Genomic DNA, 15,240 nt, shown 5'->3' with positions numbered 1-15,240 from the left:
GGAAATCACTGCCTGGGCTCAGAAACACATCCATCACCTGAACTGCCAAGCCTTCACGAGCTGATATTAAATAATCAACAAACAATTTAAAGGCGATGTTCATGATCATTAAATGGGAAACAAACTAATTGTCTCAGTCCTAACGGGCTCCAGAGTTCTCTCCGCCCGTTGCCTGCTCAGGCACGGCTAAGAAATGGTATCAGGACGTGTTTTGAACGTAGCGAGACCTCGGAACTTTGAAAAGCTTGAACAGAGATCAGGACGTTGCTCTATTCCTACTCCAAAGGTGAGTTACACCGACATATTTTCGCTATTACAGTTACGTATTTTAAAGAGGAACTGACTCTGAATTCGGGACACTAACTGCATAAAAGTAAACAAAGACTGAAAGTGCTATAAAACTACACAGCTTGAGTTATTAACGAGTTTCTGTGGTAATTCATGAGTAAAAACGTACAGATAAAAATGTCAGCTTTTTACTCAAACCAATACATTTCTGCCTTAAAAGTTGGAGAGTATCATTAACAGAATCTAAGTTTTGTGCTTTCAGAAGAAAATAATGCAACACAGTACACTGCCAATAACTTACAGATAAAAATATTTCAAATACTGTACAAAACACAAAGAAAGAAAGAAAGAAAGAAAGAAAAAGAAAAGGCTGAAAAACTAAGTAAGCATTACAAAAATATGTACACCTAAGATATCTTTTAGAATAAAGACTTGATGAAATATATAAAGGATCAGGAAAGAGTTCATTATACAGTACCCACGTAAATTCTCTTAATGCAGTTATTCAAGTACAATAATAAAAACCATATCATGCAGGTTAACAAATATAATTAATACTACCCTAGCAGTTTTACACTATAGTTTCAGTGTTACATTGCTCCTACTAAAACCAATTAAGCAAAGTTACTCACTGAATTTAATATTACACAGAAAACACAAATACACAGGAAAAAACCAGTATTTTAAATTTGTACAATAATTTATATCAAAATATAGCATACTGTCTGGTAACTTTCTACTAAATAAATATCACTGCATCAACCATAAAATTATGTATTCACATACACATATCACACTGCTGTAATGTTCATGCCAACCCCTCCACACACACACACACACACATACACAGCAGTCGATGAGACACTACAGTGATGTACAGCAGTCTCTTATTATTGATCTCTGTAGTCACAGTGTTTTCTTAAACTTGTTTTCCCATTTCTAAACGTCTCAGTCCCTCTTGAGGCAGTCCTGTGAAGGTAATGCCGCACTTACCCATAATGCCCCATGGTCAGGGCTTCTGTCCAGTCAAGATTTGCTCTTTAGAACTGGGCCAAATGTCTTTTTCTTGGGCACAGGCTGTGTTTTGGGCTTTGGTGGAGCCACTGTCCGTTTGGGTTTGGGTTGTAAGGATGTTAGACCTAGCAGCTCACAGAATGGGTTACACTGGTGTAGAGCCTTAAACTGGTCAATGAAGGACGTGGAGCAGTTCCCTTTAAACCCTTTATAACTGGACACATACAAAAAGAAAGTGTTTTTAATATTCCAGTATAGTGCTAAAGTCAGAACCCACTTTTCTTGTATTCAGTTTCAGGGAAAAACTATGCTGCTGTTCTTTTTTTTTTTTCGTTACATTTTACTAAAACAGTAAAAATATACAGTGACATTATTCTAAATGCGCTTACCCTTTCTTACAAGTGGCAATTCCGACATCTGTCAGTTTCATACCAACACCTACACAGAAATAATGAAAGCACAGGGTTAAAGTTTGGTTAAAGATGGATTTTCAACCTCACTCCTGGATCCAATCTTATCCATCTAATCTAGGCCTTTTCACAACCAGTAATAACACAACCAGTGTTATTGGACACTGGGATCAACTGGCCTTACCCTGCATGTCAGTGACTAGTAGATTTCCCTCCGTCTGAGTGTAAACCCAGTGCTGGAAGGCACAGCACTTTTGCCCCGCCTCCGAGTCTCTCCTCATCAGATTAATCTCCTTCCCATCCCTCACTGAGTACTTCACAAAGTCTCCAATGAGCTCCTCCTCCAGAGTGGCGTACGGTATGTCATTGGATGGCCGATGTACCAGGTAAATGGGGATGATCCTGGAAAACACACCCAATGATCTTTAAGACCCTTCTCTTAAAAACAAACAGTTCAATAACCAATAAAAAATATTTGGGCAAGGCTCCTCACTCTGACTGCATCTGTAACAGGACTTTAGGGAACCAATATTCCGACCTTAATAGATGTCTTTACGTATAATATACAGCATCGTTGATGATAAAATTCATTCATTCATTCATTGTCTGTAACCCTTATCCAGTTCAGAGTCGCAGTGGGTCTAGAGCCTACCTGGAATCATGGGGCGCAAGGCAGGAATACACCCTGGAGGGTGCGCCAGTCCTCCACAGGGCAACACACACACACACACACATACACACACACACCTACGAGTCTCCAATCCACCTACCAATGTGTGTTTTTTTGGACTGTGGGAGGAAACCCACGCAGACACAGGGAGAACACACCAACTCCTCACAGACAGTCACCCGGAGGAAACCCACGCAGACACAGGGAGAACACACCAACTCCTCACAGACAGTCACCCGGAGGAAACCCACACAGACACAGGGAGAACACACCACACTCCTCACAGACAGTCACCCGGAGCGGGAATCGAACCAACAACCTCCAGGCCCCTGGAGCTGTGTGACTGCGACACTCCCTGCTGCGCCACCGTGATGATAAAATGCAAATATAAAATACTTTATTGTGTGGGAGCTATGTGTGGTACTCACTCTGGGACTTCTCCGAATGACTCTGTGGATTTGGCTGCATTTGTGTAGGCTTTGATGTATTCTCTCGCTGTGTTCTGCACATGACACTCCTACAGGGGAAAAGGGCAATGATGCACAATGATTCTTCAGCAACAATAATAAAGCTACATAATATACTGTTTTCTACAAGTCATTGGTCCAAATAAGAAAACACTGAGCAGCCAAGGCTCTGGAGGGGAAAGTATTTTAGAGCATGAAAACAGAAAACTCTGTAACTCTGTGGCAGTCTTGGCCTCAAGGTAAGAGAAGCAGGCCTTTCAGCTATACGCTGGTGGTTTGATCTTGTAAACAAACAGGAAATATAGTGGCAGGGGAGTGAGATCACAGCTCTATCTCCTCCATCAACATCCATGGCTGAAGTGCCCTAAACTGCTCACTGGATGAAGACAAGGCTGCCTGCCGCTCCAGATATGTGTGTGTATTCAGTTCCGTTAATCACTTGTGTGTGTGTGTGTGTGTGTGTTTACTGACATGTATGTCTTAAATGTGGAAGTCCAAATCGATAAAATTAAGGTCAACACTGGTTTTAAGGCTAGGATAATGTTTGGGTAAGGGTTAGGTTAGTGTGTTGGGTCTGATGTTAGGTCTCATTCTTACCTCCACAGCCAGGTTATAGTTTTTCTGGACAAGTTCTTCATTGTTATTGGTCCCGTAGCTGATGGCATTATGGACCTTGAGCACACAGGGATGTCCAGGGTTAAAGGTAGACATCATGCCAGCTTGCAATGTGGTTCTGAAGGCCTTCCGGTGCATCCCCTCCCCAAAGTGGACTTTTTCTGTCACAATACTGGCCGCCTGGTTCTCACCAAAATACTGATCAGTCAGAATATCATCCCTAAAGAAAAGAGGAGCACAGTGTACATCCTCCTCTTCCCCATTCACCTCCCTGGGCTCTGGAGAGAGAGAGAGAGAGAGAGAGATTCCATCTATTATGTATTCAGATTTCTTCTATTTTATGTTAGAGGACACAGTAAAATGAAATGATGGCCCACCTGGTGTGCTGTGGCTGGGGATTACCAGTTCCATGAGCACTGAAACAAGAAGAGTAAACAAAGGGTTAACAACACATTTAGAAAATCCCCTCCAAAATCTGATGGTTCACCAGTAACCGTGGATTAGCTGGTTCTGTTTAAGTTCCCGAATACATGTTACAACGGGAGTAATCTGGAGTAAACTAATATCGATAAACTACTCAAGAGCAAGAGCGCTGATCTGAGGTCAGTTTGTGCTCCTCGTGTATGACTGGAGTTGCTCTGAGTTGAGCTGAGCACATTTATCCTTTATCTTTAAGCTGCTACACGATCATCTGAGACCGATTCCTCTAGACGGGCCCCTGATCTTACCTTCCGAGGTGAGGTGGTAGTCCGAGGTGAACACTGAGCCGATGCTGCTGGTCAGACTGCAGCGGTACATGCCCAGGTCTTTACTGCAGGCTTTCAAAATGGACAAAGTGACACGACTCTCATCAGCCACCCTACAAAGGGAGAGAAATGGAAGAGAGGGAAGTTAAAAAGTATTGAGATTATGGGAGTTTTAAATAGATGTTTTGAGTCTTGCGAGAGCCATTACTTTATTAGAAAAAATAAACCTTATACTTCCACTCACTAGCTATGAATTCCATGTGCCTTAGAAGGTCATACATATAGGTGCACATTTAAAAACTCCTTCCAAAATCCTCAGTAGGTTACCACCAACACATTTTACCCTTTACCAAAAATCAGCATTGCATATGAATGCAGAACTTACGCAAGGATTTGTTTTAAGCAAGGTCCAGAGAGATCATATCTGAGCTGTATAGAGAAGCTGGCTGAACTGAATCATGCAGTTATGTAAAAAGCAAGCACAGCTCCCACTCTAAGTCATGGCTGAATCACTGCAGCACTGATGTTCACTCAGACTTCTGCCAAAATCGAGAGCAAGGCACTAAAACACAGAGCACAGCACCATCAAGAGGTTCAGAACACTCTAGTGAGGCCTGAACTTTCTGAAAATTAATCGGATTTTTCACCATAGTATGGATACAAAGCTGAATATGTGGTTTGTTCATTGTTATCACAACGTTGGCCTGTGAAAGAACACTGCACTATAGGCCTTGCCTATACATCTGGACCAATCACAGTCAAAATAATCTTTTTCATTCATTCATTCATTCATTCATTATCTGTATCCCTTATCCAGTTCAGGGTCGCGGTGGGTCCAGAGCCTACCTGGAATCATTGGGCACAAGGCAGGAATACACCCTGGAGGGGGCGCCAGTCGTTCACAGGGTAATACAGACACACATTCACTCACACATTCACTCACACATTCACACCTACGGACAATTTTGAGTCGCCAATCCACCTACCAACGTGCGTTTTGGACTGTGGGAGGAAACCGGAGCACCCGGAGGAAACCCACGCGGACACAGGCTGAACACACCACATTCCTTACAGACAGTCACCCGGAGGAAATCCACGCAGACACAGGGAGAACACATCACACTCCTCACAGACAGTCACCCGGAGGAAACCCACGCCGACACAGAGAGAACACACCACACTCCTCACAGACAATCACCCGGAGGAAACCCACGCAGACACAGGGAGAACACACCAACTCCTCACAGACAGTCACCCGGAGAAAACCCACTCTGGTAAAGAGCTGTAGCAAGTAACAAATGGATTGTTGCAATCCATAACCCTTTCTTCAATCAAAGGAATACCCTCGAAAGAACTCCTCAAAATAAACCTGCAGTGAGAACGGCATTAGCAGTGATTAAGTGAGTAAATTATTAAGCTAAAAAATGTTAGAGAGTTTCTTGGCTTTGATGAAAGAAATTATGCCCCCACAATTTATTCATTTTCCTCATTTAAAATGGTCCTAGATATATTTTATATCAGTCTTCACGACTCTCTGCTTCCAGACTCTTAAGCATTAGTGTAGCTCTTTTGGTCTGTTCTGGCAGAATGAACAGACGCTGACAGCTGGCAGTGGGACATCAGATTAGACATTTTATGATCAGACCTCAAAAGGGACTTGATATCAGGCTAACATTCTTACCCTCTCTTTTTCTCAGACAGGACCTTGCCTTCTTTGGTCCATGTGATGGAGGAGTCTGCTGCCACTGGGCTAAACTGGCACCACAGAGAGATGCTCTGAGGGTCGTCAGGAACTGGAGCAGCCTGGATCTCAGCTACCACGCGAGGTACAATAACTAGACGACACAACAAAACGCAGCAGTGTTTATTTTATTAAAGTAACAGGTGCGTTAATCAGTTGGCTGCATTTCCCTCACGTTCATGAACTATTGATAATATTAGGTGTATAGTAAGTTTGAAACTGTAATACACAATTTAGTCATTCTGACTTTTTACTTATAAAAACCTATACATAGTATGGATAAAACATTATCCTTAAGAACAGACCAAATTGATCACCTGCTTTTGCAGTGCATTAGAAACTCATAACTAATGCAGTGACCAAAAAAGTCTTCTCACTTGCCATTTTCAAACTACATTTTAGGTTGTTTTTGTAAATAACAATTAAACAGTTTTACTATGCAACTACTGTCGCTTATAATACTATGCAACAGTCACCATAAAATTCATAAAGAGCAGGAGAATGTTTAAATATTGAATTACAGTTTTACATTCCACAAAAACAAAAACCAATAAAACTTATTTGCCCATATTTTCTCTCAGAGGTGGTCAAAGTCTTGAGCATTCAGGAGTGCTGACATCCCAACACACTGATGAAGTGTGAGACCTCTTGCTAAGGTCGGACAATATCAGTACCTCTAGCAAGTACCTTCAGTTTTGCAGAATTGCCAAGTAAGGTACGATCTAAAAAAAAGCCTTATTTTGAATATTTGGTAGCCCTTTACCATAATTCATCATTCATAAGGCCACATGGCAACTGCATACGTTTTTCATAACAGCAAAAACATCTCGAAAAAGGCTTATTCCAGTTATCAGTTGTTATACTTTCTGACTAAAGCTACATTAATGATGACTGTAAGTTGTCTTTTGTTGGAGTCTTATTTTGCTGAATATACTGCTCTAAATCTGCAATGTTAACTGCCAGACATTTAACCAGACATTTTGAAAAGTTTAGACAGGAAATGCCTTTCTCATACCTTCCTTAGTCGTCTGAATCTTCTGTTTGACAACTTCACTGTATGCTTTCTTAACGACCACCTCCTCCTCTTTCTTCTGCTGGAATATTGCAGGTAGTTGTGGCCTTGTTCTTACAGAGACTCCTTCCTTTTTCTCTGCAGAGATGCGTCTGCGTTTGATGAGGTCATCATCCAGCGCACTGGGAAGACATGTCCTTTGGGGCTCTTGGCTTAATGTGGACTTTCCTGGCTTTTCTGCGTTAGCTTTAATTGCCTCTGGTTCCACCTGCTGCTTCGTAATACTTGCCTTGAGTGGGGAGTCTGCGCTGACACTGTTTAGTGTAGAGATATGAGGCAGTGCTGGTTTCTCTCTCACTTTCCCAGATTTCAAAGGTGGAGTAGCCTCCGAAACTTCACTTTTGACTTTTGCGCCCTTTGCCTTTGCACCATTCTGTACTTCAGCCAGGTGTTCACTCTCTGGCTTAGCCGTCCCATGTTTCTTCTTCTTCTTCCCTTGAGATTTGGGCATTATTTTTTCTGTTATGACAATGGTCTCAAATACAGTCACTTTACCATCATCAGGACCAAGAGACTTAGTTTCAACTTCAGCATGTGCCTCCGAACGCTCTGTCCCCTGCTTCTTGGCTGGAGTTCCAAGCTGTTGGCCGGTCGTTTTCTCCTTGTGTTTGGAGCGTGGTTTGCTCTCAGAGGATGCTTTGTGGGTTTTGTGAGGCATATCTGTGACTTGCTCTTCACAGTCAGCTAGCTTTAGAGAGGGCGGAACTCCCTGGTCACATGTCTCATCGCTTGAAACCTTATTAAAATTTAGGAAGTCATCCAAGTCCAGAGTGACATATGCCACGCGCTTTTCCTCTGAGACTATAAATCGCTGGCCTGTGAGTAAGATTAGCTTGGAAAGTTCACAGCTGATGTCACTGGCTTTTTGTGTCTCGATTTTGGTCTTGGATTCTTCAGATGAAATCTCTTCCAAGTCTCCACGAGCTGAAGATGCAATCTCAGGAGTTTTCTGAGAGCAAGTGTGGATCTGGTCGTCAGAGGATTCCTCACTACTTGTTGAGATTCCAGCAATGCTGGCTACCCTAACCTCATCGCTAATGCCAATGAGAGATGGTTTTAGGGATGACTTTGGGCAGGGTTGTTCTTCATTCAAATTGCAGGGATTTTGGAATGATGTTCCAATGCTGACTGGTGCAAACGGCATAATAAACACAGGATCGTCAGTTCTACAAAGTCTACTTGTTTGCGAATCTTGTTTGTGGAAACACTCCGGTGTCCAAATCCCCTCAATGTGAGAAAGAATGTGTGACGTGCTAAGACAGTCTGCCTCCACACTTTCCGCTCGGGTCAGGTGCTCTGTTTCAGAAGGTACGTGTGTGTCCAGTTGAGAAGTGTATGTGTCAAGACAGGGGACACTCCCACCTCCAGTTGTAGGATCCTTGTCACTGGAGAAACCTGAGACCATCAACGGACAGTTATTCCTTACACTTTGCTCCACAAAGTCTCTCGAAAACTGGGACGTTCTGTCTCCTGTCTCTTTCCGGACTTCGTCACTCTCCAACTAAAGGGAAAAAACACTCCCAAAGGTCAGAATGTACCAAACATACTCAAAGGTCATTCCCAAATAGCATAAACATTAGGACTATGTAGGTTGCAACATGCTTTGGAAACCTGGAGGCAGATCAAAAAGTATCAACCTGACAATCAAGTGACCCATTCCAACCCATTCCCAAAAGGTAATGGTTAAGATGCAGACAATGTCATTCTGACATGTAGTATTCCAGACAAAATTAACATCCCAGAACTGTTCAAAATGGCAGCAATGGGAACCAGACCAGCGTTTTAAGCTCCTACACATAGTTATTTCAGGAAACTGTTAAGTACCCTGTCTGATGCCTGAAACATTGCGTTACAATACTTGATATCAGGCTAGCATTCAAAATTAAGTATTTGGCCTAAAATGTACTTTTTGTATACTCACGACAGAGGGGTACCTACGGGATGTTCTAAGGATGAAATAGTGGCAAAAAGAATTTTTTTTAAAAATATTATTTCTATCAACTATAAGATACTTTTGTAAACACTGTGACCTGTTTCTTTACTGTACACTGCTACCGTAAATATATCAATTCAGTAACTTTATGATAAACCATTTTATATGAAACCACTCTGAATGACTGGTATTATGACCTTGAATGAATGAATTATCTATAACTATCTATAAATTATCTATTCCAATTGGAAATTTATGAAAACAAAACCTCAAAGCAAACAAAAAACCTAGTTCTGCCACTTGACTGAACTCTCTCTGTCCAATTAAAGACATGCAATCCCCCCATTGTTTGTTGATTTTTATTTTACATTTGAACCCAGCAGCTGTTAATTTCATGATGAATGGACCAATAGAAATTCTCTAAAATGACTTAAAGTAAAATCTGTTTACATTCACTTCCATTGAAAGTTAAGAGTTCTTTCTCCCTTCCTCTGTAAAGTTACTATTTTGGGAGATACATGTTTTTAATTGGACAGCGACAGTATGTGAAGAACAGGATTTAATGAAACATATGTAGATACATAATTTCTTTGTGCCACAAACCATCAGTCAATGAAAATCAAATTTGAATTCTGTTCTGACAATGAAGACAACACGCTCTAGTTCCACCTGCTGACCCATGTTACTATGATCATTATATAAAAACACATACATCAACAACCTGGAAATAGATTTAAAGAACAGTTTCTCTGAATATAAAGTTAAACCCATGTGTTTACATACCTTCCTCTTTCATTATATTCTCCTACTCCAAAAAGTAGCACACTTTCATGCTGGGGTCAGCAAAGTGCATATAGTATCCAGAGGAGTGGTTCCTTACTATTATAAGGACCAACAATCTCAAGAAGGCCCTAGAGCCAATGACAGAGCTCTACTGGGCTCTAGACTCTAAGGGATTGGTGTGTGCAGAGCACAGGAAGACAGAGAGGTGTGAGTTTGGGTTGGAGTCATATTTCACTCCTCAGCTGTGCTGTATCAGTCAGCCTGACACTCAGAGGTGTGTAGACTAGGCCCATAGTACCAAGGGTTTTACACAAATACAAACTGACCAACAACCGGGGCAAAAAAAAATGAGTTCAAATCTACATCTTGAGAATTAACTGGAACTTTGTGATCATTTTGATAATTTGTTTTTGACATGAAACATAACACTAAATCTAAACCAGCACTGAACACGAAGATGAAGACCTGTGATGCAGTAAAATGCATTCATATTTTCATGAATTCATATTTTGAGAACATGTAAAGCGTAGATTTAAAATTTAATAAACTACATTTAGAAAAACATGGTTTGAGAATTAGTAAAAATGAGAAAATATTATAAAATAAACAACTAATATTTTTCAGATAATTTCTACCATTAAAAATGGCTATTTGATCTGTGAGATTTGGGCATGTCTTTTCAAATACAAGTCACTCTATATATTTAGTTATCTATATCTATAAAGTGACTTTTAATATTACATTTAATCTGAATATATTATTTATACAATACTTATTCTGATTCATTATTGTTTCTTTGAAACAAAGTAATACAACATAGCATCAATACTAAACTGTTTAATACATTAATCTGCAAATAAACTATTGTAATTTTTAATCTTTTAAACGATTCATGAGCAGAAGTAAAATCACAAGAAATCGCTCACCAAAAATATATTAAACTGTAAATGAAACTATTACTGTCCACCTGCTCACTCCTTCCTGCTGTTCTCAGACTCTGGTGTGTGTTATTATCACTATATCCTCTATAATTAGCTCTTATAAACACACTCTTGTGTGTCTGTGTCTACGTCTGTGTGTATTCCTATGTCAGCTTGAGCGGGACAGTGTGTGTTTGTGTGCACGCGTGTGTGTCACTCAAATCATATTCACATGTACAATAACAAATTGAACATATAGTACTTTGTTGGAAATGTATGATTATAATATTATAATTCTAATAAAACAGTCACTGTGAGATCAAAGCTTTGTACTTGTAGTAGAGAGAGAGAAAGAGAGAGAGAGAGAGAGAGAGAGAGAGAGAGAGAGAGAGAGTGTACACATTAGAAAATGCTAAAAGTGACGAACCACATAGCCACAATAGAAATGACTGTAAAGCAATAGCATGGATCATCATAGAGCTTTACAGTGGAGTCAGTATAAAAGTAATTATCTTCATTCATTCATTCATTCATTCATTATCTGTAAAAGCCTGGAATCATTGGGCGCAAGGCAGGAATACACCCCGGAGGGGGCGCCAGTCGTTCACAGGGCAACACACACACACACACTCACACCTACGGACACTTTTGAGTCTCCAATCCACCTACCAACGTGTGTTTTTGGACCGTGGGAGGAAACAAGTGGGAGCACCTGAGAACACACCACACTCCTCACAGACAGTCACCCGGAGGAAACCCACGCAGACACAGGGAGAACACACCACACTCCTCACAGACAGTCACCCGGAGGAAACCCACGCAGACACAGGGAGAACACACCACACTCCTCACAGACAGTCACCCGGAGGAAACCCACACAGACACAGGAAGAACACACCACACTCCTCACAGACAGTCACCCAGAGCAGGAATCGAACCCCTCCAGGCCCCTGAAGCTGTGTGACTGCGACTTAATGAATCTTAAGTATCATAAATATTTAAATTTTTGGCTTAACAAAATCATTTAAAATCACTGTGTGAATCAGACCTAGGCTTTATAAGAATGAATATCCCAGATGACAGAGTCTCATACTGGAGATATATATAGTATTTAAAAAACCTGTGCCCTGATGTGGAAGGTATAACTGTTGCCACAGATTTTCCCTCAGTCCACAGCTGTTAAAACAATAGCATAATTACTATCTTACCTTAGAGCTATGGATAAGCTGGTTTGTGGGTTTTCCTGTTGTGTAAGGTGGCCCAGAAACTGTCATCTCATCTTGTAAAATTGGCACAGAGTCTCCAGATGAGTTCACAGAGTCTCCTTTCAATCTTATCTCATTCTGTGTGTCTACAGAACCATCTGGTAAATCCTGACTCCAGGGAGTGTATGACTGAGCATGGAGATACATGTCTTTGTCTGCCAGCTGTAGCAGTGGCTTCACAGAGTTGTCATCCTTTGGCACTCTACTGCTCTGGGAATCTACGGCCACTTCTGTGGGACTTGGAGGTAGGCACAATTGTCCAGAATCAGGAGGACTTTCTTGGCTTTCCTTCTGCTCATCTTTGGAGCCTTGGATACCTATGCAGGGTAGGGGTTGATTAATACTGTTGCTCCTACTTGTTTTGGTGGCCCCAAGTGGAGTATTTTCAGGTAATACACTAACGGTCTGGAACCAGTCTGAGAGTGCGCTAGCCCAGCTGTCTGAGGATGACCATCTCTCGACAGGTGGGAGTTCCCAATCACCAAGCTGCCCAATCATATCTCCCCTCCCCTGAGAGTAAGTCCAAGGTTTTGTGTTGTCTGGAGAGGCCCTGGAAGAGCTAGGGGCTGGAGAATGGCCCCACTCATCAAAAATAGATCCCTTGTCCTCCTCAAGTGCCAGAAACTGGCAAGCGTCCACCCACAACTCAGGATTTTCATTGCTGTATCTTGCATCTGTCACTTCTAAACAATCTCCCTGTATATCCCTTAAGCTACAATCTAAATCCTGGGCAATGCCAGGTGTGAAACAAAGATCTAGTGGCGTCAGGTCTCTCTCAGCTTCCTGACTAACCAGAGGGGTTTTGATTGTGGGTTGCAGGAAACCAGAGATTAGAAGATGTGTGTCAGAGCTATTTTCCATCATGTTAGACATCACTGGGTCATTGGTGTGAGAAGCCATTGACTCCACCTGCTTGGGCATCGGTATTGAAATGTGTGGGTTTCTGTCTGTCACGGGATCATCTTGCAAATAATTTTCTGATGCCATTATGTCCAGTTGGGACTCTGTAAGAAGACTCTGTGGTGTCTGAGTCAAGACATTCTCCAACAAATTAGCACTTGAGTCTGCTGTGCTGTCCTCTGGAATGGCATCTGGATTAGGAATTGCTTGATCCAAGATCAACACACTGTCATTGCCCTCCAGATTGTTGTCACTGAGTTCTGATGAACTGGGTTGTGTGAACGACTGTCGTAAAACTGGAGCGGCAAACAATGTGTCTGGCTTGTTCAGTTCATCTGTGAGATTGTACAGAGGCTCCTGTATTCCTTGAATCTTAAGCACAGAACTGTCTGCAGTTCCGTCACATTTTATTTTGCTAGAATTTAGCATAACCTCTACTTGTATGTGATTTATTTCAGCGTCAGTCTCTTCTACACCAAACTGTATTTCACAACCTGTATCTGTGGCAGTCTTAGTTACAATGCCACTTACTTCAGAACTAGTACCACTGTTACACGCAGCCCCTATGACATTGTTTACTGAACAGGTCATGTTGCAGATAGTCTCACAATGTATATCACTTATTTCAGAGTTTATTTGACGGAGGGTCTCTCCTAAAATGTTGCTCATATCGGGATCAGTGGTATGCCGTTTATGTTCTCTAGTGTAACTCACTGATTCTGTTTTATAGGAAATGTCTTCTGTGAGGTTGCTAACTGTTGATCTGGTGTTTGCCTTAAAGACAATATCCTCAACTATGTCACCTACCTCAGGGTCAGTTTTACAACTAAGTTCCCTCGTAAAGTCACTCATTCCAGAGTTAGTATGACCAACAGGGTCCTGAGCAATGGCACTTATCTTAGGGTCTGTTTTCTGTGTAGTCTCCTCAACTATTTCACGGTCATTGTGAGAGACGGCCAAACTCTCCACGTCCGAGTTACAAACAATCTCCCCATGACATACTTTGTCAACACCCCGAGGGATTTCTCTTGTCCTGTCAGTCTTAAAGTCTTTGTCTGGTATGTTGCCTACTGCGGCAGACTCTCTGTTTAGAAGCTGTGATGGTGACTGACCTTGAGTTTGCATGGAATAACTTCTGTCTGAGATAAGCAGTATGTTTTCATCCTCTTTACTCTCCAGAACTGGGGACTCTTGTTTGGTTGATGTCAGATCAAGGGAATTATGGTCAAAACTGTGTGGCACAAACTCTGCAACATTTTCCGAATGCTCAGGCATCATTGGTAAGCTGGTCGGTATTGCTTTTGACAAATCCTGACTCTTTATGGTGCAAACAGACCCCTGGTTATCAACTTTTACATCCTGTGATGGAACATTCTCAGGCACTACATGTTCCACAATGCCTTTGTTAGTAGATCCATCAGAAACATCACTATTAAGGTCCCTTGTAGGTTCAGACCTTGCTGTGACATCATCATCATTTGCAGTATTAGTACTTAGTTCGGAAATACTGCCATCTTCATTTCCAAACTGTGCAACATGTGCTAAATTCCCAACATCACCACCTTCTACCGTGTTGGTCCCCATATAAACAGTCTGAGCAGGGGCGTCAACTAAGAGGTTGACACTTTCTGTCTCCACTTGCATATCCATGATCTCAACCTCTGTTATAATATCCAAGCTAGGGGTTAGCATTGTGGGTGAAGTACTGGGGAGATCTTGAGTTTGTTGGTCCAGGGCATGGCTGAATTCCTCATGCACAGACGGTTGTTCAACTATGGGAGGTTTGATGGTACACGTGTCAGAGAACAGCAGGTCGTCTGGAATGCCCTTGTTGCCTTGATCTGCTGTCATCTCCTCTCTACTGCACACTGGGTCACTGTCAATGGACAAAATCAAAAGAATGGATGAGAGGAAGGGTCACAGAGGGCTGAAAATAATAAACCCTTTTACAAGCACTTGTCTATTTTTTTTCCATTTTCCAGGATCTTCAAAATAATGAAATAATTGTTTAGCTGTCAGATGTCTTACAAAATTAATTTTAAGAAATACAAGCTAGGCATTCTAGGAAAGAACGATGACCAGATACTGCACAGCAACAGAAACACATTCAGTTTTAGTAGTGGTGGTCTAAAATGGTTAGCATTGGTACAACAACACAGCAGGCTAGTGTTTACCCAGCTACTCTGACAAGCTTTAATATTACTGTCCATTTTCCATTTGTGAAGGTGTATTCTCCTTCTAGGCTTCTCTCAGAGATACCATTCATTTTTACACTTTGCAGTTTGACTTGACCTGTAACAAGAATGAAGGAGGAGATGCAGCGCATTAGACAACATAATCAAAATGCTGCATGTTGCGCTAATCTCCCCAGTTTAAGTCAGCTGCCATTTCCACACATAGCTAGGTCACCCCCATC

At 41.7% G+C, this 15,240-nt stretch overlaps 1 protein-coding gene across 1 annotated transcript; it reads right to left on the bottom strand.

Moving 5' to 3' along the window:
- Nucleotides 1-743: 743 nt before the first annotated feature.
- Nucleotides 744-14,675, bottom strand: alpk2 (alpha-kinase 2). Its single transcript, XM_066646378.1, has 11 exons — nt 13,632-14,675; nt 11,868-13,196; nt 6,967-8,524; nt 5,892-6,045; nt 4,193-4,323; nt 3,842-3,880; nt 3,447-3,742; nt 2,811-2,899; nt 1,897-2,114; nt 1,692-1,740; nt 744-1,516 (listed from the first exon to the last, which is right to left on the bottom strand). Exons 1-11 carry the CDS (start codon nt 14,673-14,675, stop codon nt 1,315-1,317), a joined length of 5,109 nt encoding a protein of 1,702 aa, XP_066502475.1. The 3' UTR covers nt 744-1,314.
- Nucleotides 14,676-15,240: the final 565 nt, after the last annotated feature.

This window comes from Hoplias malabaricus, chromosome 15 (assembly GCF_029633855.1).
Source record: "Hoplias malabaricus isolate fHopMal1 chromosome 15, fHopMal1.hap1, whole genome shotgun sequence".
In the NCBI taxonomy this organism is placed as follows: domain Eukaryota; kingdom Metazoa; phylum Chordata; class Actinopteri; order Characiformes; family Erythrinidae; genus Hoplias; species Hoplias malabaricus.
This window is presented reverse-complemented; position numbering and strand designations above follow the sequence as displayed.